The sequence below is a fragment of the Chrysemys picta genome, chromosome 11 (assembly GCF_011386835.1).
Source record: "Chrysemys picta bellii isolate R12L10 chromosome 11, ASM1138683v2, whole genome shotgun sequence".
In the NCBI taxonomy this organism is placed as follows: Eukaryota; Metazoa; Chordata; order Testudines; family Emydidae; genus Chrysemys; species Chrysemys picta.
The window spans coordinates 51,228,640-51,254,996 of record NC_088801.1 but is presented as its reverse complement, the minus strand read 5'-3'; the positions used below and the strand labels follow the sequence as shown (position 1 = coordinate 51,254,996).

At 41.3% G+C, this 26,357-nt stretch overlaps 1 protein-coding gene and 1 long non-coding RNA gene across 2 annotated transcripts in view; one reads left to right on the top strand and one right to left on the bottom strand.

Annotated features, from left to right (window-relative positions):
• The first annotated feature begins 267 nt into the window (after window positions 1-267).
• MSTN (myostatin) lies at window positions 268-9,450 on the top strand. The gene is made up of 3 exons (XM_005308027.4): window positions 268-1,076; window positions 3,731-4,104; window positions 7,235-9,450. Exons 1-3 carry the CDS (start codon window positions 704-706, stop codon window positions 7,613-7,615), a joined length of 1,128 nt encoding a protein of 375 aa, XP_005308084.1. The 5' UTR covers window positions 268-703; the 3' UTR covers window positions 7,616-9,450.
• Window positions 9,451-16,516: 7,066 nt separating this feature from the next.
• Window positions 16,517-26,357, bottom strand: part of LOC135974141 (uncharacterized) — a 50,466-nt gene continuing 40,625 nt past the window's right edge. The window contains exon 3 of the long non-coding RNA XR_010591341.1: window positions 16,517-17,463. This is a non-coding gene — a long non-coding RNA (uncharacterized LOC135974141). The remainder of the gene's footprint in view (window positions 17,464-26,357) is intronic.

Below are 26,357 nucleotides of genomic sequence, written 5' to 3'. Positions count from 1 at the left end.
GTAATCATACATGGTTGAAATATTTATTACAAATATTACTTCTGAATTTTTAATTTGCTTTTTGCCCCACTAATGTTTTGCAAAGCTACACAGAAATATATAAACAATGTTCAATATATTTCAGTTATTCATCAATATAAATCTGCTGAAAAATTTACCTAATATACTTAGGAAGTAATATTTTTCATATATGGTAGTAATAATCTTTGTATTTTTAAGAATATGATTTTTTTCAAATGAAAAAATATTGACTGGAGTTTTTAACAGTTTCAGAGACATATGGATTGGTTCATAATAAAAGAGAGTTGCTACTTATTTAAGAATGGCAATGCTATGTTTCAGTACTGCTGCCTATAATCACTGGAAATATATCCTCTTCAGTATGTGAGGAGATATCTTCTACAGAGTGGTCAGATAAATCAGTTCACCCTTGGCTGTAACAAAATGCTGTCTAGTGACTTGTGACAGACAGGGCTTTAACCTCTGACAGCTAGATTCATTGTTGGTACAACAGCCAATCATCGGTTTTGACGACACAAGTCTAACCAAAGTTGGAGTATAAAAGCCCTCTTAGAAAATATATGATTCACCATTGTGGCAAGTTGTTTCTCGGATTATACTTGCCTTTAGGGATCTATCTAGTACTGAGAGAGAAAAAAATAAGAAAGCAAGGAAGGGAAAAGGCTGCACTGAATGTGAGATCATGCAAAAGCTACAAATCTGTGTTTATATTTACCTGTTCATGCTGATTATACTTGGTCCAGTGGCTCTTAATGACAGTAGTCAGCCAAAAGAGAATGGAGAAAAAGATGAACTATGCATTGCATGTACATGGAGGCAAAATACGAAATCTTCCAGAATAGAAGCCATAAAAATTCAAATCCTCAGCAAACTTCGTCTGGAACAAGCTCCTAATATTAGCAGGGATACTATAAAACAGCTTTTACCCAAAGCTCCTCCATTGCAAGAACTGATTGATCAGTATGACGTCCAGAGAGATGACAGCAGTGATGGTTCTTTGGAAGATGATGATTATCATGCTACAACTGAGACTATTATTACAATGCCTACAGAGTGTAAGTAGTCCTGCTACTTTAATATCACACTATTCTACTGATAAACAGTTGTCCTAGTGCTTAAGAGCAACAAATCTTGTCTCAGTCTCTTCTAACAGGCTGCTAGCAGAAGTATGTAAGAGGGAGGGAGAAGAGCATATTTTTAAATAATTTGAATCATCATCCAATGACCTCACTGTGATCTTTTGTTTTATTGTACTATTTTCCTGCTCACTTATAACATATACAGTAATAGTCCTTAGAATCTTGCCAATTGCCTAATATACTAAATAAGATTTGCAGTTTGCTGACCTCGGTATTTGCAGTATTCAAGGTATTTTCTACAGTAAATTTAGGCAAGTACAAAGAAATCAGTGCAAATAATGAGGTAATTATAACTCTTAGCAAGGATTTTATGGGCCACCACTTTTTAAACATTGCACTAGAAACTGACAAAAAATGTCATTTAGAACATTACAACCACTTAACTATAATACACTGTAACAAATGCAAATAAAGGTTTAAATATTTGTTCCTCTGCTGATCTCAGAAGCTAGCACCGCCCCGCCCAGCTAACAGTAAACAGTGAAAGTAAACTATATATTTAAAGTAAGCAGAAGAATGATAGATTTTAGATGTTGAAATGTCCATGTATATCTATCAACTCCAGTAGTTGTGTCAGGGAAGAATGAAGGCATTTACTGAATGAGCAGATTCTTAGTTATCTTCTGAGTGCTAAACATCTGCCATGACTCCTATCAAGTATCTTTTGCACAGCTAATACTATAGTATCTTATGTTCTTAATCAGCTAAAGTATTTGGCTATGGCAGCTGCTTTTCAAAATAACACTTATGAATATGATGACAAAAGTTGAAAAGAAGACAGGGCATATAAGGCGTAGATATATTACCAGCAACAGAGATATATAGTACACACACCTAACAGAATATCAGCTGCTGTTGCCAACTACAACATGTACACATTTATAGAAGTTAATTGACTATAAAATATATAGGTTAAATTAACAGTGTAGGATACTTTATAGCAATACTGAATGTATTACAGTAGCTTGATCATGATGATGTAGGGAAAGGCCAACTAACCAACATTTATAATTGAGCCTACTATTACCTAATTCTTCTTTGCTGATTGACGAAAGGTGATCTATGCTCTGTTTATTTGTCACTTCACAATTCACTCCACTCTTCATAGACAGCCTTAAAAAAAACAACAAATCACCATTTTTAGAGTATTAGAAAAGCAGATATTTGAAGAGATGAGGTTATGAATATTGGCGAGATTATTACTTTGCCCTCCTATCCCTTAACATGGACAGTTTTATCTGGGTCTAATAGATTTTGCACCTATAGTGTATACCAAGGGTAGTTAGATTACTACAATGAAAACACTTTACCATAATATAATTCAAACCAAAAGAAATAAAGATCCCTAGATCCCAACAGCTAGTTTGATCATAAAACAAAGGAGGGGAATGTAGGTGTTACTGTAGCTTGAACACAGCTGCCTCTTTTTATATAATATTCTGGCACAAATGATAAAGTTTGATAAATTAGAAACATCTACAACATCACAGAAGTGTCTAGTTAAAAAGTACAGGTTTGCTGTTCAATGTGTGTTTGTAAAGATACTGCAGGAGTTGAATGCCAGAAAGGTGTTAATAGTTAGTCATTCTTAAGCAGAGTAGCCTGTACACTGTGTTCAGTCCGCAGGTAATTTTTGGCTGGAGGAAGTGTTCCTGTCCCAGACTGACTGGTACAGCTGCTCAGTTAGTATAAGGATTCAGATTCCCAGAGAAGTCTAAGGAAATGTTCCCCTGCAGCCTTTTTCTATCTCAATATTCCCCATCATTTTTTAATTTCAGCATGTGCTCACCCCTTAGCTAAAGAAATCAAAGTAAACAGCTTACATAGCATAAAGATCCTACTAGATTTAGTTGGAAAATGGTAAATCTAGCTTAAAACATGGTTGTTCAGAAAATGACCATCAATTCCTTGTGATAATATGCAGTAGAACCTCAGAGTTATGAACACCTCGGGAATGGAAGTTGTTTGTAACTCTGACAAAACGTTATGGTGGTTCTTTCAAAAGTTTACAACTGAACACTGACTTAATACAGCTTTGAAACTTTACTACGCAGAAGAAAAATGCTGCTTTTAACCATCTTAATTTAAATGAAACAAGCATGGAAACAGTTTCCTTACCTTGTCAAATCTTTTTTTTAAACTTTCCCTTTATTTTTTTAGTAGTTTACATTTAACACAGTACTATACTATATTTGCTTTTTTGTGGTCTCCGTTGCCTGATTGTATACTTCCAGTTCCAAATGAGGTGTGTAGTTGACCAGTCAGTTCGTAACTCTGGTATTCTTAACTCTGAGGTTTTACTGTATTACTTCTAGATGGCTTAAAAATTTGAGGCACAATGATTCTGTTAATTTCAGTTAAATAATGTCATACAGTACAAAACCCACAAAATCCAGAGTCCAGAGTTTATTTTATAATGAATTAAGTTACATGCCACTTTGCAACCAATATTCCAGTGATAAGATATCTTACCAAGATATACTATGCAGGTTGGATATTTTTTCTGATTTGTTTATGCACGTTCCTTTCTGCGCCTAGGTCAGTAATCTATTCTTTCCATTCATTTATAGCTGATTTTCTTGTGCAAATGGAGGGGAAACCAAAATGCTGCTTCTTTAAGTTTAGCTCTAAAATACAATATAATAAAGTAGTAAAGGCCCAGTTGTGGATTTACTTGAGGCAAGTCCAGAAACCTACAACAGTATTCGTGCAGATCCTGAGACTCATCAGACCCATGAAAGACGGTACAAGATATACTGGAATTCGATCTTTGAAACTTGACATGAACCCAGGCACTGGTATTTGGCAGAGTATTGATGTAAAGACAGTGTTACAAAATTGGCTCAAACAACCCGAATCCAACTTAGGCATTGAAATCAAAGCTTTTGATGAGAATGGACGAGATCTTGCTGTAACTTTCCCAGGACCAGGTGAAGATGGACTGGTAAGTTTTACTGGAAAAATCCCAGAGACTTTTCTTATTTTATAGACCCGTTTACAAAAGTTGGAATTGGAAAGCATGTTTTATGTTATATTGAGAAGAATTGGAAGCATTGCCTAGGGGTTAAAATATAGGAGTGGGGGTTAAGAGAAGGGTTCTGTATGCCCAGTTCTGCAACAAACTTGCTCTCTGACCTTTTGCAAATCACTTAATCTCCCTGTGTCTCAGTTTTCCCATCTGTAAAATGGAGGTAATACTACTTTACCTAACTCAAAGGGATGCTGGGAGACTTCATTACCTTGTTTGTAAAGGGCTTTGATATTCAATGGAAGGTACTAGAAAAGGGCAAAATATTTGTTATCAAATCCAGGAGTAAAGAAAAGATATTAAAATGCTGCTTACTGAAAAGTTATTTTTAACATATAGTAAAAAATGAGGGCTCCTGGGTTCCTGCACTTGAGAATAAGGTGCCTCAAATCTTGTACTGCTGACCAAGTTCTTGCATTCAAAATAAAAGGGAGCTTCTTCTCTCTCCGAATACATGTATTTGCTGTTAACTATAATGGGAATTATGCATGCACAGAAAGGAGACAAAAGACCACCTCACAATGAGTCTTGAATTAAGGACATCTTTACGTAATGATGGAACATATCATGCCATCAATTTTTAAGTGTTTGAGTAGGTCAAGAGATTCTGCTTCAACATCAATGGCACAATTTGCTTTATGTTTATGACAAAGTACAAGGCTAATTGACAATACTGTATTTGATTATACAACTCACTCTTCTAAAATTACAGTTCTGAAAATGTAGTACTTTTTATACCATATTATTTTCAAAATTATGTCAAAGCAGTCAAGAACCCAAAATAGGCATCTTTTTTCTTTTTGTTGGAAATCTAAATAAACAAAATAAATTTGAAAGTGTTGCAGTTAAACAAAAATGGTAAAGCATTTCCTTCATTGTTAACAATCTTTGAAAAGCAATAATTGCCTACAATCTGCTCAAGTATATTTCTGAACCTACTATCTACATCAATAAAGCAATACTTATCACTAGAACCCTATCAAATTCACAGGTGTGAAAAATGTGTCATAGACCGTGAAATCTGGTCTCCCCTGAGAAATTTGGCTATTGTAGGGGGCTCATGGTATTGCCAGTCTTACTTCTGCACTTCCTTCAGAGCTGGGCGGCCAGTGAGCAGTGGCTATTGGTCAGAAGCACAGCTCTGAAGACAGCATTGTCACAAGCTCCGCAGAAGTGAGGGTGGCCTGGTATGGAACTACCACCCTTCTGCGTTGCCACCAGCAGCAGCGGACAAGTAAGGGCGGCAATACCACACCATGCCACCCTCCTTTCTGTGCTGTTCCAGTGGTGGCACTGCTTTCAGAGCTGGGCTCTCAGCCAGCAGCCACCGCTTTCCAGCCACCCAGCTGTGAAGCCAGCACAGAAGTGAGGGTGGTACTACTGCGACCCCCCACAATAGCCTTGCAACCCCCTTTTGGGTTGTGATCCCCAGTTTGAAAAGGGCTTTACATGTTTATATTTTTAAATACATAATCATGATTTGTGACAACACAGTGAAATTCAAGATTTAAATATCCGTAAGCATGAAATTCAAGATTTTTTAAGCGGCATGACCGTGAAATTTACCAAAATGAACTGTGAATTTGGTAGAGTCCTACTTATCAGTACATTTATACTTTTAAACAAAATCCTGTAAGAATATTATTTCCCTCTTTCACTATAATGCATAATGTGCTTGGATAAATCCAAATACTTATACATTTGATTTTTATATATTTTCTTAGCAATATAATACAGTGATATTAGTTTAAAGAAAAAATGTATTGTGAAAGTTTGATTAAAAATCCAACAGAAAAAAATATTCTCATATTCCTACTCAGTTGGAATAGGCCAGTTGTCTCCTCTAGTGCTTCAAACACAATCATGCATACAAATATCAAGTACTGACTGTATCAAGAATGCATGAAATCATCCCCTTCTGCAGAAAGTCACAGAGGTGGAAAAAAAGCTCTCAGTTTCTTTCCACTCCTGATTATGTTGCAATCATCTTCTTTCCTCAGCAGAGGGGTTTGATCTGCATGCCTGGGAAAAGAGAGGTGGTCTTGATAACTGTGGAGTCCCAGGGTCTGAATGGAATTCCTTTCCCAAAAGTGTGGATCATGGGTCATCCACACATGTGCTGGCCCTCTGTGCCACTCTGAGCTTCCTTGGCTGTATGACTCTCTCAGGAGCTTCTCTTGCAAAACCTGTGCATAGTTTCAGTCCCTCTGAGAGAGGTGAAAGGTATGGAGTAGAAATACAGGAGTAGGATTGCTAGAAGCAGTATTCATTTCCCCCCACCACTTCCAATAGTATTTTCACCAGTTAGGCGGGGTAGCATCAACTGCTTCAACTTCTTCCCTCCTCTGGCTAAATAGGAGGCCCTTCTCAATGCCTGCTGAGCCTCAACTGCACACTTTATGTGCAGGGACATCTGCAAACTCTTCAGGAAGGGGGAGACCAGAATGATAGCCTACATGTTTTCCCTTCTGCAATTTTTGGAGCTCCTTTTTTGTGTGTGCATGCATGCTCTTTTGCATTCTTCTATGTCATGTAGATGGAGGGAGCTTTTGGCCCAAAGTCCACAACACTCATCAAAGCCCCTCCTATCAGCTATTTGGGATGATAATGTTGATTTCAGAAAAAGATGCTCAGGACTGGTAGCTACTGAATAGTGAATAGTGGGGAAATCCTGTTTCTTACTATGAAAAAGAAGGATTAACCTTGAAAGTGGATGAAGTGTAGCCAGGGACACCTAGAAGAGGACATAGTTACCTTAAAAGAAAACAACACACCACTGTCACAGGATCAGAGCATTCCAGAAACTTTTACAAATATTATTTGAAAATATTAGTTTAAAACAATCTGCATGTCTGAGCCGTTGCATATTTATATGTCTCAGTCTGTCCCCATAAATGTTAAATACTTCATGTATTAATATTTCCAATATTTTTCCTTTCTGCATGTCTGAGACGTTGCGTATTTTTCATGTCTCAATCTGTCCCCATAAATGTTAAATTCTTCATGTATTAATAATATTTCCAATTTTTTTCCTTTCCCCACACAGAATCCATTTTTAGAGGTCAGGGTTACAGACACACCAAAAAGATCCCGTAGGGATTTTGGCCTTGACTGTGATGAACACTCAACAGAATCCCGATGCTGTCGCTACCCACTGACTGTGGATTTTGAAGCTTTTGGATGGGACTGGATTATTGCGCCCAAGAGATACAAAGCCAATTACTGCTCTGGAGAATGTGAATTTGTATTTTTACAGAAATATCCACACACTCATCTTGTCCACCAAGCAAACCCTAGAGGTTCAGCAGGCCCCTGCTGCACACCTACCAAGATGTCGCCAATAAACATGCTGTATTTCAATGGAAAAGAACAAATAATATATGGAAAGATACCAGCCATGGTAGTAGATCGTTGTGGGTGCTCATGAGCTCTTTGCTAGATCCATTACTTCATAAAACATGGAATCTACCAAAAAAAGTTCTGTCCCCTCTGCAGTTTTGCAAACTGTGAATTTATGTACGATAGGCTATAGCCTACATCCAACAGGCTATACAAAAGGGTACTGTATGGTAAATATTCAGTACAACATAAGCTACAGAATGTGAACTTAAAGACAATATATGCAATGGCTGGTTTTTAAACCAGTGAAAAAGATAAGCTACAATCAAAATCACCGGATTGCTCAATGAATTTCTTATACTATAAGGGAATCAGTTTTCAGTTATTCAGATACCAAATTCATATACAGGTTTCAACATATACAAGTAGACAAAAGCAACCTCCTTGTCCTCCAGGGAACGAATTTCATCACAGCTTCATTTAGTATTGTATTTAAAAAATATATACTGGTACATTTAGGATTGTCACAATACCACCATCTGAATTGTCCTTAAACACTTGAATTTTTAGTGCAGAAACACAAAATTGATAAGATGAAATTCCACAAAAACAGATAAATTCAGAAATTTGGGATGGCATAGTGTATGCATAATGTTTCCATTCCTTTTACGATTAGTCTGTTCGTAATCAATATCAATGGTGCTATCACAGTAGGCTGAATAAATAAAAATAAAAGCAGTTATCAAGCTGAAAGAACACAGTACAATAATGAATTCCCCCTCTCCTCAGGTACAGTAATATTCCACATTCATATGAAAGAGGTATTTTTTAAATTTAAAGGTGAATCATTTTCTTGACCTAGTGATATCCTCAGAGAGAATGCACTGCAGTAAGACAAAAGGCAGTGGAGGAAAAAAAAATAAAATATGAATATCATAATCCCAAATTATAACCTGCCTTTGCAACATTACAGTTTGCACTTTGGTAAACCAATGCAAATAATTGGTTGCTACAAATATTGTAAAAATATATACATAGACTTTGATATAATAGAATTTGTGTAATATGTATACATCATTATTTTGTAAATAAATGTTTCTTTTTTAATTTACTGTCGGTATATGTTTATGGTAAGAAAGATTCAAATTAAGCTGTACTTTAGTATATACAAATACATATTTGAGCAATAAAAGCAATTTTGGATATCAATGCAAATAAATAGTACATAAAATAATGGACATAGCAACAAAGTAATCCATAGGATGGTTATGCAAATTTTTTTATATTGTGCATAAATGATGGGTGTTTACAAAGTTTTTATGGGTTACTGTTTTCATTTTGATCAACCACTGATTTCCCATACTTTTAATGTTGTACCCATTTAGGATGATAGTACCAAAACCTCCTATTTCATTAAAAGCATTTTTCGTAAATGTAAAAAAATTTACAACAAAATATTACCTTTATTTTATAAATGATATAGCAAACTGATTTCCACGCATTACTGTTTATTTTGCTACCATAATCAAAATGAGAAAGCTACTTATTTTCTAGAAAGTGAATTTAGTTTCAAATGTGAAAAATGAATAATACAGGCATTGTTAAAACAACATAATTTCTGTTAAAATATTTTCATTTTTTGTATGATGCAAAAGGTTGCAGGTTTTATTCGTTATTCTGGCTTTCAACTTACATTTTTCTCTGTGTGAAATATCAAGTTGTTTGTCTTCTTTTTCCCTTCCCCTTTACATTTATATTTCTGTAAAAGTCTAGGTAAATGTTTTGTATCACTATTTTCTATTTAAGGAAAGAATTTAAAGTTTGTTTACTAAGATTTAGGACTTGAAATACCTATCTTCTAGTGCTACTGAATGAAATTCATTATTGAACTACTGGGCATGTTACTAAAATTGTTGCCACAGATATGCATCTCTGTTCAGTTTCTGTCTATCTTAATGATTGTGTTAGAATCCTAGGGCTTTAATTTTATCTTCAAATTTGTTTACCAAAATTGCAGAGACTACTACACAACTTTAAAAGTGTCTATGTTTTTAGAATCTGAAGTATTGCTGAAAGCAGGCAGAAAACTACAAATTAACTGTGAAATCCTAGACTCATTGATGTCAATGGCAAAACTCCCATTGATTTCAGTGGGGCCAGGATTTCACCCTCAGGCTTCAATCCTGTAAACACAAAGTACATGCAACTTTACCCACGTGAATAATCCCATTGAGATCCATGGGACTACTCATAATGTGTGTTTGCATGATCAGCATTAAATGATATGAAAAGACATTTGAACTATTAGAGCCAGATCTTTAATTTGATGGCAGTTTTGCTACAAACATCAGTGAGAATAGCATCAAGCCTTTAAAAAAAAAAAACCCCACCCCCACCCCCACCCCACCCCGAAAATTCATATTATGAGTTTTCCTTTTAATATGCATGTCTCAGAACCCCTACAAATGTCTACTCTAGCTGGTCCAGTGCCTTGAAATTCAGCTAACTTTATTAGACTGAAATTACATACACCTGGTATAGTTCATTTTTGCCAAACATGACCAAGAACACATTATTATAAGGCAGTACTGATTTGCATATTGTTTATACAATGACCTTATGTAAGTGGCAACATTTGGAATGTGCACTGTGTATATCTTGTAGAGTCCTTTAGTGAATGTCACTACACTCTACCAATCCCCAAGTGCGACAGTGAGCTTTTCCAAATTTTCCACTACACTGTAGAACAACATAAATCTACAATCACACACAAAAACTACATTAAAAGAACATGATTGGGTTTGGAAAGTCAAGCACTCAAAAATTAGGAAGTGCCAGAATTAACCTTAAATCGACCCCCATGTGAGTATGCATTGTTCGTCTTTAATTACATGTTCATATGCTGATTTTTCCACAGGATGCCTGCTTCATTCAGTGCACAGAATGGACGGTGCTCACTTAATGATCAGCTATTCCATATTTTGTTTTCTCCTTGTTGTTCAAAGTGTGGCCCCAGAGTCTATTTACTGCACTATTCAAACCCTACTCAAGACAGAATTATTAATTTCCTCATGCTTTTCTATGGTACCCATTACTATATCATCTGAATACGTCACAAATATTAATGACTGTATTTTCACAACAGCCTTGTGAGGTGAGGAAGGTGGAAATATCCCCTTTCTACAGATAGGGAAATGAGGAGCAGAGAAATTGAGGACAAAAGTATCCACCTACTTTTGGGTGACCAATTTGAGACACCTATGACCTGATTTTTCAGAGTACTTAGCATTAGAGAACACTTTATATGTTCAAAGCACAGCTCCCATGGGTTTCCACTGCAGAGGTAAATGCTCAACACTTTTCCGAATCATAGCAAACAATGAGGAGCGCACAATTTTTGTTTTGATTTCAGTGACTTGCCCAGCATCACACACAAACTCTGTGGAAGAGATAGCAGTAGAATCCAATCATCCAGGGCAGGATTCAGCCGACTTAATTCTGAGACCATCCTTTCTCCTTCAGCAATGTCCTGGCTTCTTCAGTCCACAGAGCAAACGCCCAGGTAGCCACAGACCCCCATTCTCCCCAGACCTACAGCTTGAGGTATTGGGAGTTGCCAAGGTTCTGCGGGTCACCTGCTGCACCTCCGGGTCCACATGGAGGGGCTGATCCTCTATCTTGTCAACATCTATGCTCCAAGAATTGGGCCCAGAGTGGGTGCAATTCTATCAGCGGGCGTCTGCTTGGCACCTTGGATCCCTGTGAGTGCCTGGACCTAGGAGGGGATTTTAACACCTCCTTGGCTGTATGGGACTGCCTCAGAATAGAGAATGCCAGGCTGTCGCAGACATCCTCAGGGATTGTCAGATGTCCACGAGAGAGGTTGACATGACCACCACCTGGACCTCTTCACCACCTTCACTTATGTTTAGGTGGAAGACACTTGATTGTACCACTCCTGGTTAGACAACACTTACATATCTCAATTTCACACATTACATGCCCACTCCTCCACCATCAGGCCTGTCCCCTTCTCAGACCATCATCTTGTGGTCAAAACTGCCTTTTTGACACCTGAGCTGCTGTAAAAGTGTGTCACGTTGCAGCCCCTCTTCCAGAACATCTTACCGAAATGCTGGCTGCACTTTACCCCCACACCTCCTGATTCTTGTACACCCCATCCGTGCCCCCACAGAATTGCAGGACCTCCTTGTCATCCTCCTCCTGGCACTGGCCAAAATGACCACCCATCACTCCAGGAGAAGAAAACTGGATGCGGGGCTACTCTGTGACTCTGAGGCCCATTTCTGGTCCCTTGTCAACTCACATTTCTGGGCAGAGTTCCTCTGGGCAGCATTTACTTACTCCCGGGATGCCTCGGAGAAGCTCTGGGTGCTGTCCTGGGTTCTCTGCTGGGGGTCCCCTTCTGGTTCCCTGATTTTCAAATCTTTAACCTCACTCTAGATCCTGTTTTCTCCTCTGTTATCTGCAGCAATCAATTGTATCCTGGACTTAGTGGGTCCTCATCCTTAATTGAAGGACAATGCCTTTAAGATATGGGTGGGCCTAGATCTGCCTGTCCTAGTACTATAAATAGTACACACTTGTGATTTCTGGATAGGACTTCCTGTTTCTGCTCCTGGTGTTGCGGCTGTGTGGGTTTTGCTGTTACTGCTGTGGAGGTGGGCGGGGAGTGGAATGGAGCTCCCCTCCACCCAATCCATACCCCTACCACTCCTGCTGGCCACCAGACTGCCTTCCTCCACCCACCCTGGGGCTACAGTGGTATCATTGCCTTCAATGTAAGCACACGCAAGTGCACGTGACCCCCTGGGACTTTCCTCTCCTTTTTCCCTTCAGTTCACATTGGGCTGGTGGGCCTCCTTTTCCTCCCTCTGCCTGCCCACCAGCCCAGTTTGCTGCTTACTTTGTGGGTGTTTGGCTTTGGTCCCCACTTTGGGGAGGTTCCTCCAGGTACTATGCACCTCTGTGGAGTGCCTGGTTAAGCTCAACTGGGCCCTGACCAAGCCCATCACCTTTGGTCAAGAGGTCTGTCAGGGCTGCTTGCTGAATGGCGAACGGTTTGCCATTGGCTCTAAGCACTTCCACCATCTTCTCTACAAGAGGATGATGGGGTATGTGCTTCAAAAGCCAAACTTGAAGGGAGTCCTGTCAGCATATAACATGATCCTTGTGGCCCAGGACTTGGAGTTCATTCAGTCCTGCGAAGCCATCTGTTGTGTGGCCTCCTTCACCCAAGTCAGCTGGGTCAAGAGCTCTGGCTTGATGATCAGGGATCGGCTGCAGATTGGCTCTCACCCTGCACATCCCCTATTGTGTGCTCCAGGAGGTGAAAGCAGCCTGGCCCCTGCTTCTCTCATATCTCAAGTGGGTCCTGCGGGAGGGCACTCCCAACCCAGATCTCACTGAGAAACAGGGAGAGACCTGTCTTCCTGCTCTCAGTTCAAGTGCCCGGACCCACCATGCTTCAAAGCAATCCAGAGCCACAGTTACAGGGAAAGTTCTGCTCAGCCTGGACTGGGGCAGATCCAGTTTCTAGGGAGCATGTGTTAATGGCAGTTTCTCAAAGGTTTATGACTTGGCCAAATCTGGGCAGATTTCCATGGAGATAGCAAAAGGTACATCCCTGACACAAAGGCCACCTCTTGCCATATTTCAGGTCTCTGTTCTAAAACATGGACACATTAGAGCTTTTTTTAAAAAAGGTAACTAGAATTTAACATGGGCAAAACAATTTACTTTTCTCTAACCTTATTCTTGGAAACAGGTGAACTGTTTTGGCTAAAAAGAGAAGAAAGAAAAAACAGACTGAGGCAGACATTTGGTATGGAAAATTTCATCCCAGGTGGTTAAAGTCTGCCATAGTTGTAAAGTAAATGAAAATAGTGTCTTTAATGGGAAATATCTACCTTAAGTATAGGCGATAATACTGGCCCCACCTATAATATTAATACATAAGTTAGCAAATAGTAGTTTGTTTGTGGAAGGCACTAACAACTTAACTGACTAAACGAACTCTCTCTCTCAAAAAAAAATAAAGGGCTCAGACAGTATGGCAATGGGTGCTATATAAAACCTTAGCTAGCTCTTTTTACGACCTCAAGTAGTCAAGACCTTGGTTTTAAACCTCATCCAAAAGATGTCATCTGGAGCAGCACAATTCTTCGTAGCACCAATGTTTGACCATTGATTTAGTATTAACTCACACTGCAGAGCTACTTACTGATTCACCAACACCATTTTCTGAAGCAACTGCTCTTCAATGCAATGTTTCCTTTCCAAGTGCTAAGACCCTAACCCTGCATTGAAACCCATGAAGAGTCCAATGGAACTTTGTGTTGGAGCCAAGGGTCCATATTAGCAGATCCTGATGCAAGACAGAAGCTCTACTTTTTGCCCCGCTTAGTTTATAAATGATCTGATGAGATCGCAATGCCAGTTGGTATGGCTGCAGGCCAACATGTGAGAACAGGAGTGAATCACAGTTCTGTCCTCTCAGTAATTTCCAGACAATCACAAAGTAAGTGATTGTGGCAGCATTTGCTGCAGTAATCTTGTTGTGAAAAAGCAATATATAGATGCAAATCTACAAGTGTACAATAGGTAGCTGCAACTAGCTCTTGTATGTATTGATAAGTGAAGTAAGAGCTTTTTCATTGGCGGGTGGTTATGCCATACTGGAGGTATAGAGAAACATGAAAAAGGGTCTCCAGCTATTTTTTGTCACTTGTTAAGTGTGGATGCCTACTGGGCCTCCCACGAGCTCATCACTCACTATTCCTGAATGTAGCCCAGAAGGTTCAGTCCGGGACCAATCTCATCCACTGTTATGCAGCCTGTGTTCAGCAGCTAATGAGTCCTCATCTTGGTGGTTGACAAGAAAACCAACCATTTGATGAGGGGGTTGAAATAACGTAAGAAAATTTAAGACCTCAGAGAAGATGGAATAGCTCAGACTCTGCCCTACAAATTAACATCTGATACCTAAACTCTCATCCCAATACCAAATATATCACCCTAAAAACAGAATCTTATTTTATGTCCAAATCTAACAATGATCCTAGAAGCATCACACCCCCTCTTATGATCCAGAACTTTTGATTTTTATTGGCAATCACTGTTTCCTATCAAATATCAAAATCTAATTACTTCCAATCCTGTTATTTCTCCACTATATCTAATTTATTTATTTTAGCATCTAAAGGTTAGGTCATCCCCTCCTCTTCCAAGGATGGAAAGGAACCGGATCTAATGGATCCACAGTGGGTAACAAGGAAGGCAAAGAACTTATGGTTCAATTGCATCATCTTCACCGTCTCCTGACACATGAAAGCCCCTCTGTGAGCTTAATGTGATAAGATTCTGCGTGGGCTTGGGCTGGACTGGAATAGGTGATGACTACTCTCCACAGCATCCTGTGCTGTCTGTCCCACTGCAAAAATCACATCGCTTAGGAACATCATGGTGCCATCAAAAATCTATACTATTATGGGGGCTGACTTCTCCTGGGAAGCAGTGTGGAGGCACATGATGTGCAGATGGCCATTATCTTCCCTAAACTTTTGACTCTTCCCAGATCTGTGGACTAAATCCCTGACTCTTTCCTGGGATGAGCAAACGCCAATGTTCAGACACAATGATAAACTGGAAATGTAAAGTTTCTTGGGCCCTTGGCAGATTTGTCAGGCAGACAAGCTGTTCTGTCCCTACATCTTTAAACTGATATATTATGAAATGCATATCTAAAATTCAGATCAAAGTCAGACAAAAGACTTCATCTGTTTTGTAAAATATTGAAAGCATGCTAGCAAAACATTAAAAATGATCTTCCTTTCCCCAGAGGCTGGTGCTGGCTTTGACCTTTCGGACTTTTCAATACCAAATATTTGTGATACTTTGAAATGGTGAATTATGTCATGCACTGTAACATTATTCAAAGGTTACAGCATAGCGCTGTGTGCCAGGTGGCCTGAATGAGAGTGACATGGAAGGCACATCACAGACATGCTTTGAGGCTGTGGTAAGCTGCCTACTGTATGCTGTGCCATGATGCTGCTATCATGTTGTATACCACAGGCGAGGTTAGGCCACAGAAAAAATGCTTCTTGCTTCACTGCCATTGATGACTCATAACACAAAACCATAATTTCATCTCACATTTTGAATAACAATTTCTATTCAGTTGTATTTGGTCACACATTGGTGGTGTAAAACATGCAAAGTGACTTATACCTGTTTTGATCTTTGAAATACCAACCTTTAAAAAACGATGCCGACTCAGTTTCTAAATATTTTTCTCAATTCATTCATGCTTGTAGGTTCTTTTTCACTTGTGACATTTTGCAATGAGGATCTGAGGAAACTGGGTAGTATTTCCCTTTTCATACCATAATAATATTGGAGAAAGTTTGCATCTGGACTGCATTGTTCTTTACATAGTTACTTACACCTGTAAAAGTGAGAGTAAAATGCTTCCAAATCCAAATGTTTTTACATCCGATTTGCAAGGTGTAAATGTGGTATATACAAGGTGCAATGCAATGGAGAACTGGGCCAACTGTAGGTATGTGTTATTGAAATTATTCTGTTTATTGGTTTGTAGACCCAAAGTCAACGTAGGAGTGTAATTTATCTACAGTTTTCTTGAATACACCTCTACCCCGATATAACACTGTCCTCGGGAGCCAAAAAATCTTACTGCGTTATAGGTGAAACCGCGTTATATTGAACTTGCTTTGATCCGCCGGAGTGCGCAGCCCCGCCCTCCTGGAGCGCTGCTTTACCGCGTTATATCCAAATTAATGTTATATCAGGCCACGTTATATCGGGGTACAGGTGTACCAGATTTTGTACTTTAATTTCGAAATGTTCAGAGATGTGAAAGTAAACATAGTAGTGCAAGACTATACAATTGCAGGCTCCAAAGAGCACAAGTTATTCCAGCTAAGTCATCTTAAATTTACTGTACTCTCAGTTGGTTGCTGCCTCTCTCTGTTGTTGGCCCCCCCTCAGCTGGCCTCTCAAAGCTCCAGAAACAAGGGTTTCTTAGGATATGTCTATACTGTAGTCTGGGGTGTGACTATAGCATGTGATAACGTACCCAAGCTAGTTTGGATTTAGGTAGCTGGAGTAAGAGTAGCAGTGAAGCCCTGGGAGGAGGGACTTGTCACTTGAGTACTTATTCATTACTACCGTGAGTAGGGACTACTCATGGCAGTAAAGTTAAGCACATGCATAACTGCTTTCAGGATTAGAACCTAAATGAAATGAAAACCTTAGCTTTTTTTGTGATTTATCCTCACCTTTAGGTATCCAACATGGCTATCTTAAGGAGGCCATATGAGAAGAGTAAGCTTTGTTTCATAGTGAAAGGCTTTTCATGCCCTCCATTTTGGTGTTATTGATAGGTAACATTTTTTTTTTCTGGTTAGGTGGAATGAGCAATGATGAATTATTTCTTACTGTTGTCTGTTTCCATCCATAGGCTATTTGTGCAGCAATAAATTCTAGATTTAACTGTACTCTCTTCATTTCTTTCAACACTTCTTCCTTTATTTTGACATGCTATGTACCCTGTTAATGTCTCCATATTATCTAGACTTGATAATTCTGAGATATTGCTGCTGGCCTTCCACAAAATGCTTCAGAAGATTGTAACTATTCACAAAAGTTGCTGCCCATCTATTCAAACACATTACCTTATTTGTCAAAAATGTACTTCAGGAATAATGCAAGAGTGGGAGAATTTGTGGTTACTCATCTGAAATGTTTCCCTTCTTTGATAGGTCCACAGATCCTCAGAGTGGGTTGTTGCCTATCTGTAGCTGCAAGGGGCAGAATCAAAGCTGATGGAGGGACTGTCCCCCATCTTCCAGAGACACCTGCAGTTTCAAGATGGTTCTTCTGGACTCGGGACTGTGAAACAGAAAACAAACCTCTCAATCTGCATCAACACATTGCAAAAATAATATTCAACAAGAAAACATTATGGACAAGAAAAAATTAACTACTGAAGAGAAAACTTTAACCATAAGTTAAACAACTTTCCCTTCAAAGGAGGGAAAATTTTCCAGTAAGCAACCACAAAAATTCTCTCCATTCTGTCTTAGGGCTGGGTCTACAGGTCCCCAATATTGGATTTTCTCAATGGTGACAAAATTCCTAGGGAGGGAACAAAATAATGCCATTGAAAGAAAAGATATCCTTACTCTAAGGAATTAACACAATGTGCAGGACTTGCCTGGCAAAGGCTGCAGCAGCTGAAGACAAAGAATCTATCTTGTAAAGGTGGTAAATGTATGCAGGGATGACCAAGTTGCAGCTTTATAGATTTCATAGTCTCATAGACTCTAAGGTCAGAAGGGACCATTATGATCATCTAGTCTGACCTCCCGCATGATGCAGGCCACAAAAGCTGACACACCCACTCCTGGAATAATTCTCTCCCTTGACTCAGCTGTTGAAGTCCCCATATCATGATTTAAAGACTTCAAATCGCTGAGAATCCTCCAGCAAGCGACCCCTGCCCCATGCTACGGAGGAAGGCGAAAAACCTCCAGGGCCTCTGCCAATCTACCCTGGAGGAAAATTCCTTCCCGACCCCAAATATGGCGATCAGCTGAACCCCGAGCATGCGGGCAAGATTCTCTAGCCAGACCCTCTGGAAAAAGTTCTCTGTAGTAACTTTTAATATCCCATCATTGACCATTGTTACTAATTACCAGAGATGGCACGTTATTGACCTATTGTCTAAAATCACTTTATCCCATCAAACCATCCCCTCCATAGACTTATCAAGCTTAATCTTAAAGCCAGAGAGGTCTTTCGCCCCCACTGTTTCCCTCGGAAGGCTGTTCCAAAACTTCACCCCTCTGATGGTTAGAAACCTTCGTCTAATTTCAAGCTGTGAGAAGCCTGTCCTTTCTCAGCCTAGGATGCTGCCACTGCTTGTACTGAGTGAGCCCTCTGGAGGATTGAGTCTCTTTGCTCTATATGCCTTAGCAATGCACCAGTGTATCCACTGTGAGAGTGATGAATTATATAACTTAGCACCTCTTTCTTGGATGTAATTAGACCAGTAAGGCTGTTTTTCTTATGCTCTCAGTTCTTTTACATCCATCAAAAGCCATTGCTGCTTCTTTGGAGGTGGACAAAAAGACAGTAATGAGATCTCTTGTGCTTGATGAAAAATCGAATTTACTTTTGGAATAAAGGTGGGGCCCATTCTCAAAATGGCTTTATCTTTGTGAAAGATGCAGCAGGATAGATCAACGGACAAAGCTCCCAACTCTGAAATCCTTCTTGCTGAAGTGACAGCAATCAAAGAGGTAATTTCTACAGTTAAGGTACTGAGCACAAAGTTAAAATCTTAAGATGGAGCTCTAAGCACCTGGGGAGGACACAATAGCTGAACTGCTCTAATAAAGTGGCACATGCCTTTATGGGTGCATTTAAAATTGCAGACACTGCAGAAACATGCCCTTTCAAGGTATTAGTCTGCAATCTGATATCAAAAAACTGTTCTGTAAAAACTCGAGAATGAGATACTTTGACTACATGATTCTGAATACGTTGCTCTCTACATCAAGCTTTGAATTTAGGCCAGATCATTGAGTAAGCATGTTCATTGATTTTTTCCTAGATGACAGCATTTCACTGAGACCAGCAGAATATCCTTTTTGTTCTGGAAACTTCCTTTCAAATGCCAAGCTGCTAGATTTAACTTGCTTGGATCCTGGTGAAAAATTGGACCCTGAGCTAACAAGGTCCTTAGACTCAGGAACAGGTGACTCCACTGATATATTCAGGAGGCTGGGAAACCAAGGTCTCCTGGGCCAATGGGGCGGGAGCCACTAAAATCACTTCCACTGCCTCCTTTCTGATTTTCTGTATTACCCTGGTGATGAGGGACATTGGGGGGAAAAACAAAGTAAACCCTTAGGCCACTTGAACAATGGGACATCTATGCCCTGGCTCCCTTTTTTCTTGCAAAGTATTGGTGAACTTTCCAGTTTGCCATGGATGCAAAAAGATCCAGAATCAGAAGTCAGACATTTCTGATGATCAATCAGAGGGATTCATTGTGAAGACTATTTCACCTGAACAATTTTCTTTCTGCTCAGCCAATCAGCCTTCACATTGCTGGTTCCCTGGATATGCAAGGCTCTGATAGTCCAAAGATAGGCCTTCACCCACTGCATCAATGATGCTGCTTACTTTTGTAGATCCCTTGACCTCGCACCCAGATGGTTTACATACACCATAGCCACATATTGTACATCATCACCAAAATGACCATTCTGCAAAAATAGGGCCAGTTGTTGAACAGCTTTGAATTTTATTTCCCTCTAGAAAATAGGTACTATTCTTTCATTCCAAGAAGGACCATGGCCCTTGAGCCCCCTACTTCTTGGAGAACACTCCCTATCCTTCAAGATTGGCATCTGTTTTTATGGTAGATCTCTCTGACTCTCCTATGGCCATCCTCCATGAAATCTCTCTGGACTCATCCAGCATTCCAGGGATTTCAACACAACTGATGGAATGTTCACTTTGAGATGGAGAAAAAAAATCAGCAAATGGCAGGGAAGGAACAGCAGGCAACTCTGGAGAATTTTCATATGCTTTCTTGCCCAAGGCACTACCCCACTAGGCGCAATGTGATCATCTATAGAACACTTATTAGGCTGCCTATCAATGTCCTCAGTATCAGAGGGATAGCCGTGTTAGTCTGAATCTGTAAAAAGCAACAGAGGGTCCTGTGGCACCTTTGAGACTAACAGAAGTATTGGGAGCATAAGCTTTCGTGGGTAAGAACCTCACTTCTTCAGATGCAAGTAATGGAAATCTCCAGAGGCAGGTATAAATCAGAAGTGAGGTTCTTACCCACGAAAGCTTATGCTCCCAATACTTCTGTTAGTCTCAAAGGTGCCACAGGACCCTCTGTTGCTTTTTATCAATGTCCTCAGGCACCTCCTCAGGAAGGTAATTGCTGATCTGATCTTTTCACGTCTGTTTGGACCTTTCTCCACCATCCTCCTAGTCCATCACCTAAGCAGTGGGGGAGGGAGAGGGTGCTGTGGTAATTCCAGGCAGGAGACAAACCGCCTCTTCAGTGTTGAGGGGTTTTAGGGTTTGTTTTTAATTCTCTCTTGCAGTAGATGCTGTATTCCACCGCCCTGACAATAACTACAGGAGGCAGAATCAAACTGAGGGAGTCTCCAGAAGGTGGAGGCCAGTCCCTCATCAGCCATCCAATCAGCTTTGATTCTGCTCCCTACAGCTACAGACCCACGCTGAGGAATCGGATCTGTGGACCTAACCCTGACACAGAATTTGAGTTCTCCTTTCCATGAGACATGTCCCCAAATTATTTATATCCTAGAGATGGTAAAATGAAAGTCTAATTTAGTTTCTGTTCAGAATAAGAATGACTTAACTTCAGATCTTTAGTAAACAATAAAAAAGTGCTTCCACAAATTTCTTTTGATTCTAATTACAAAAGAGGTTTAGTCAGCACAAAATTTAATTATGCCCTTTTCACCATGCAGCCTTCACAAGGCTTCTCCAAATCCACTCCCACAGGCCCTAATTCTGATTCAGAAGCCAAATATTTTTGGCACTATTCCTGTGGAACTCAGAGATTTGGCAACACCTCCCTCATCTAGCATAAAACAACAGATCGGGTCTCCAATATACCCATATAAAGAAAGAATTTCCTACACCAATGTTATTAGGCTTATGTTTCAAGATCCATAAAAAGAGGAGTAAATCCAAAATGGCAGCTACAAATAGCTATAATGCAGAGTCCCTTAAAAACGGCGAGCCAATCTTAAATTGGGCTATGGTGCCTGGGTTTCTATGCTTGTCCAAAACAATAGAGCTCCAAGGTGAACTTTGAGTACTGCTATTTGCTGCCTGGGGTGTCCAGTTCTGCTGAGATGCCATGGTATGTTCATCCCCACTTTTAAGAGAAAGAAAGCATCCTCATTGTATGTAAACTACCTGTACAAGCCCTAAAATGTAGTTATGAAGTAATTACATTTAATGGTGGGATAACGACAGGCCTGATATTTCTTTAAGACACAGGTCTACCCCAGTTTTAAAGTGATGTTAGTTGTCAGACTCTTGATCAGAAAAGGAAGCCGTTAGTGGGCTAAAGGTGGTGCAACCAGCTCTGCCTGTAATACACAAATTGGATTGCGTGTCAGTTAAGGTCGGTCTATACAAAAACATACCTAACACAAAGCCACAAAACTAAAAGGCAAAGCATCTAAGAATACATACCCTCTTCTCCTTTGCCCAGGGGGACACACCTCACCATTAGTAGAACCATCGTGCATCACAGACAACACACCACAAAATTAATACTGCTGCAGTAAGGATGCCAGCCTTCCAGCACCCTCTTCCTGAACCTCACCACCACCACAAACGAGCACACCAGATTTCCCTTAAACTTCTGCCCTACTATCCTTTTTGACAGTTAAGGGGAAGGGGGGAAGAAATCACTCACTCATGTTTGGGTTATTAAAAATCAGAAAAAGATTAAAGCCACAAATTTGTGCTACAGGGCAGTGACACTCCTGAATGGAAGTCACTAATTTTGTGTAACTATAAACAGCCAGCATATGGCTCAAATAACCAGGCCATGCAGGGAGACCTAGGGAGATGCTGGACTGCCCTGCAAGTTGCTCTGGAGTTGCTATTGCAGTGTAGAGGTGTAGGGAGCCAGGGTGGCTTCCCTCCGACCCTGAGGGTAAAGTGCCTTTCCCTCAGCCTGAGTGGGCGGGGCCAGCCCAAGCTCGCTCCACCCCCCGGAAGGGGAGGGGTGGAACAGGAAGTATAAAGGGCGGGGCCCTTAGCTCAGTTAGGGCAGCACCAGGGAGGGAGGCAGACGCAGACCGCGGGCTGCTCCCTTCAGAGCCTGCTGCCACACCAGGGGAGGCCCTGGACCTGTGGAAACCTCACCTGGAGGACGGACTGGGGCTGCCAGGACTGCCTGCTGCCGAGTACCCAGAGGAACTGGAGGAGCCGGAGGGGGAGCGGGAGCTGCCAGCAGCCGAGTACCCAGAGGAGCTGGAGGAGCCTGAGCCTGAGGGGGAGCCGGAGCTGCCAGCAGCGGACTACCCCGACGCACTCATGGGACCAGAGGGATTCGGGCGAGCAATCGGGTAGGAAGTAGCCCAGGGACCGAGCTGCACAGTGGTGAGTCTATGTAGCGGGACGACCCCGCTGACCCAGTGGTGGGACCCTCGTTCTGCCACTGTCAGGGCCCTGGGCTGGAGCGCAGTGGTGTAGGGTGGGCCTGCGCTCCCCTACCCGGCAGAGCCACGCCGGGACCGTTGCCGGCGCTCCCCTGCCTGAGGGGCGCGCTACTGACCTTAGCCGGCGCTCCCCTGCCTGAGGGGCGCGCTACTGACCTTTGCCGGCGCTCCCCTGCCTGAGGGGCGCGCTACTGACCGTTGCCGGCGCTCCCCTGCCTGAGGGGCGCGCTACTGACCGTTGCCGGCGCTCCCCTGCCTGAGGGGCGCGCTACTGACCGTTGCCGGCGCTCCCCTGCCTGAGGGGCGCGCTACTGACCTTTGCCGGCGCTCCCCTGCCTGAGGGGCGCGCTACTGACCGTTGCCGGCGCTCCCCTGCCTGAGGGGCGCGCTACTGACCGTTGCCGGCGCTCCCCTGCCTGAGGGGCGCGCTACTGACCGTTGCCGGCGCTCCCCTGCCTGAGGGGCGCGCTACTGACCGTTGCCGGCGCTCCCCTGCCTGAGGGGCGCGCTACTGACCGTTGCCGGCGCTCCCCTGCCTGAGGGGCGCGCTACTGACCGTTGCCGGCGCTCCCCTGCCTGAGGGGCGCGCTACTGACCTTTGCCGGCGCTCCCCTGCCTGAGGGGCGCGCTACTGACCTTTGCCGGCGCTCCCCTGCCTGAGGGGCGCGCTACTGACCTTTGCCGGCGCTCCCCTGCCTGAGGGGCGCGCTACTGACCTTTGCCGGCGCTCCCCTGCCTGAGGGGCGCGCTACTGACCTTAGCCGGCGCTCCCCTGCCTGAGGGGCGCGCTACTGACCTTAGCCGGCGCTCCCCTGCCTGAGGGGCGCGCTACTGACTCTGGCTGGCGGCCGCCCCGCCGCTAATTCCCCGCTGACGGAGGCGTGACCCAGGCCGGCCAGTGACCTCGTAGCTCCCCACCGCCCCCTAGTGGGTAGGTGGGCCGACACCGATCACAAGAGGCTACAGAAGCCCTAACAATTCCTAAGTCATCCCTCTGCAGAGATGCAACGGCTGATGGATCCGGCGAGTTTTCATACCACCCAATCTCCAAAACCCACCTTACATTTCTTCATGGCATCAAGTTAGAATGATAAAAAGTTTGCTGAAGGTTAGAAGCCTTTCTTTTAAACTATACAAAAAGGAAGCAGGTTTGGTTGCTGTGAGAACATTTAAGGCCCAGAAGAAAGCTAAAACAAAATTTAATGTTTGTATTGCTTAGAAGAAAAAAATTGTTTTCAACATACTACAAAAAGTAATGATAGATTGTAAAGAAATATTTGTAAAAAATAAATACAAACGAATGTTATAACCTAATTATATGCATGGCATTACCTATTCAGAAGCGTCAATACTGGGACAATTCAAACACAATTAGGATGTTGAGGGGGACACTGAAAATATTTGGGGAGGGTCAGAAACAGAAGGGACTTGTCTGTCTCTATTCCTGTGTAATGGTTTTGCAGAAAAAGCTTTCCGTTCCATACACAATCATTTTAAATACCAAAGGAAATCTGTATTTTGATTCAGATTCAACTGCAGGACACTTTTTCCATCTTCAATCTAAATTGCTTTTTCCTATGTGGTGAAGATTTAGTGCTGTCAGTGTCAATAGCCAAAAGGAAAATAAGCTACCCAACAAAAAAAATTAACTCAAAATTTGGATTACTAATTCTTTGCTTTTAGTGTTCCTGACATTTCTAGGTTGTTTCTTGCAAACTGGAAGAGACAAATTAGCAGCAGCCAGAACTGATGCTTGAAGCCAGTGAAATGATTTAAATCTGTCTGTTTTAAATATTGTTTTAGGTGCATTTCATCAGATCAGAAGTGCCAAAAAAATCAAAATATGGGTTAAATAGGCAAATTCAAATGGAAACAGTTATACTCAGAGGAAACTTTCAGGAATAGTTAAGAGAAAAAGAACAAGCACAAAGTCCTCATATCTAGACTAGTTGCACCAGTCAATTCAATTTATTGTATGATGCGAATAAAGATCCAATGTCTTTACTCAGTGAAAACTCCTGTTGGCATAAGTCTTACATTGCTACACAGAGTGACCTACAAAAAAGCCAATTACCATCATCAGCCCCTTGATCTCACATTTTAATAATAATCATAAATACATATTGAAAAGGATATTGAAAAGGACAGTAATAATAGTGAGGGGCCATCATTGTTTCTTGAGGCACTAATATTTGGATATCTGATACTGAGATGACAGTTATTAGCCAGTTATTCAGGTATGATGGGACCAAATTTTCATCTCTTAAAAATGATAGCGTTGTCACAAACACCACTTTCATGAAGACTTGCAGAGCACTGGCTAAGTCAAAGTACAAGGTACTGTAGCATCAGTTTGGAAATGGGAGATGTTCACCATAGATTCAAATACTTTTGATCACTGCTGAAAAAGTTGATATGGAAATATGTATAATTCAGATCAGCGGAAGCTATGGTTCCACTGCTTCTCTCATTTATTCTGAGTAACTTGATTTTGAACCTCTTGTGCCCAGTAAATTTGTTGACCCATATTATGCTCTGTACTGGACAGAAATATGTGAACAGAAAGTGCTGAATCATTTCCAGGAGAACCTTCTCCTCTTCTGGGTTCTTGAGGAATGGAGAAGCAATTAGTTGAGGACAGAATTCAATGCAATAGATGAATGAAATAACTGATCTCCCGCTCTGACCTGAAGTTATTTACTTTTCACTTCTGCCAAAATGGGGCAATGCTCTCTTAGGATGAGCTTCCTTCTGGAGAATAGATAAATCATTAAAGTTTCCTTTAGGGTCCTAAGAAGCTGACAAGAATTTGCAGGAGACTATTTTCTTACAGTGGGTGAGGTGCAAAGGGAAGGGACCTATTTGTGCTGTTGGGCAATATAATATGATCATTGCTTTTAGTGCATATCCAGCATCCAGGTGTCATAGTAAATGTTCCATAAGAAGCCATTTTTAGAGTTTCAAATTACCAAAAATGAGAGTCAATTTTATCTCTCTCTTTTATTCGGGCCAATGTATTAGACATTTGGCAGTTTATTCCCTAAATGGAACAACTAGGAAGACTCAGTTTTGTTACTATGAAAGGATCACAGAATGCTTCTCTCTCTTGTCTGTGCTAAACTGTCAAACCCAGGCAGTCATACTTAAAGCAAACAGTAAAACACGGAGGGAAAAAATCATGGTTTCACCATTTAAGTGGCAGCTTAGACCTGGACCTTGAACACAGTTAAATTCAGATGACTTAATAGTAAATTGGTTTCCTGTTTTTATATTAACAACGAGGAATCCGGTGGCACATTAAAGACTAACAGATTTACCAGTGGAGAACCAGTGTTAACAAGGCCAATTCAGTCAGGGTGGATGTGGTCCACTCCCAATAATTGATGAGGAGGTGTCAATACCAGAGAGGGAAAATTGCTTTTGTAGTGAGCCAGCCACTCCCAGTCCCTATTCAAGCCCAAATTAATGGTATTAAATTTGCAAATGAATTGTAGCTCTGCAGTTTCTCTTTGAAGTCTGTTTTTGAAAGTTTTTGTTGTTGAAGGA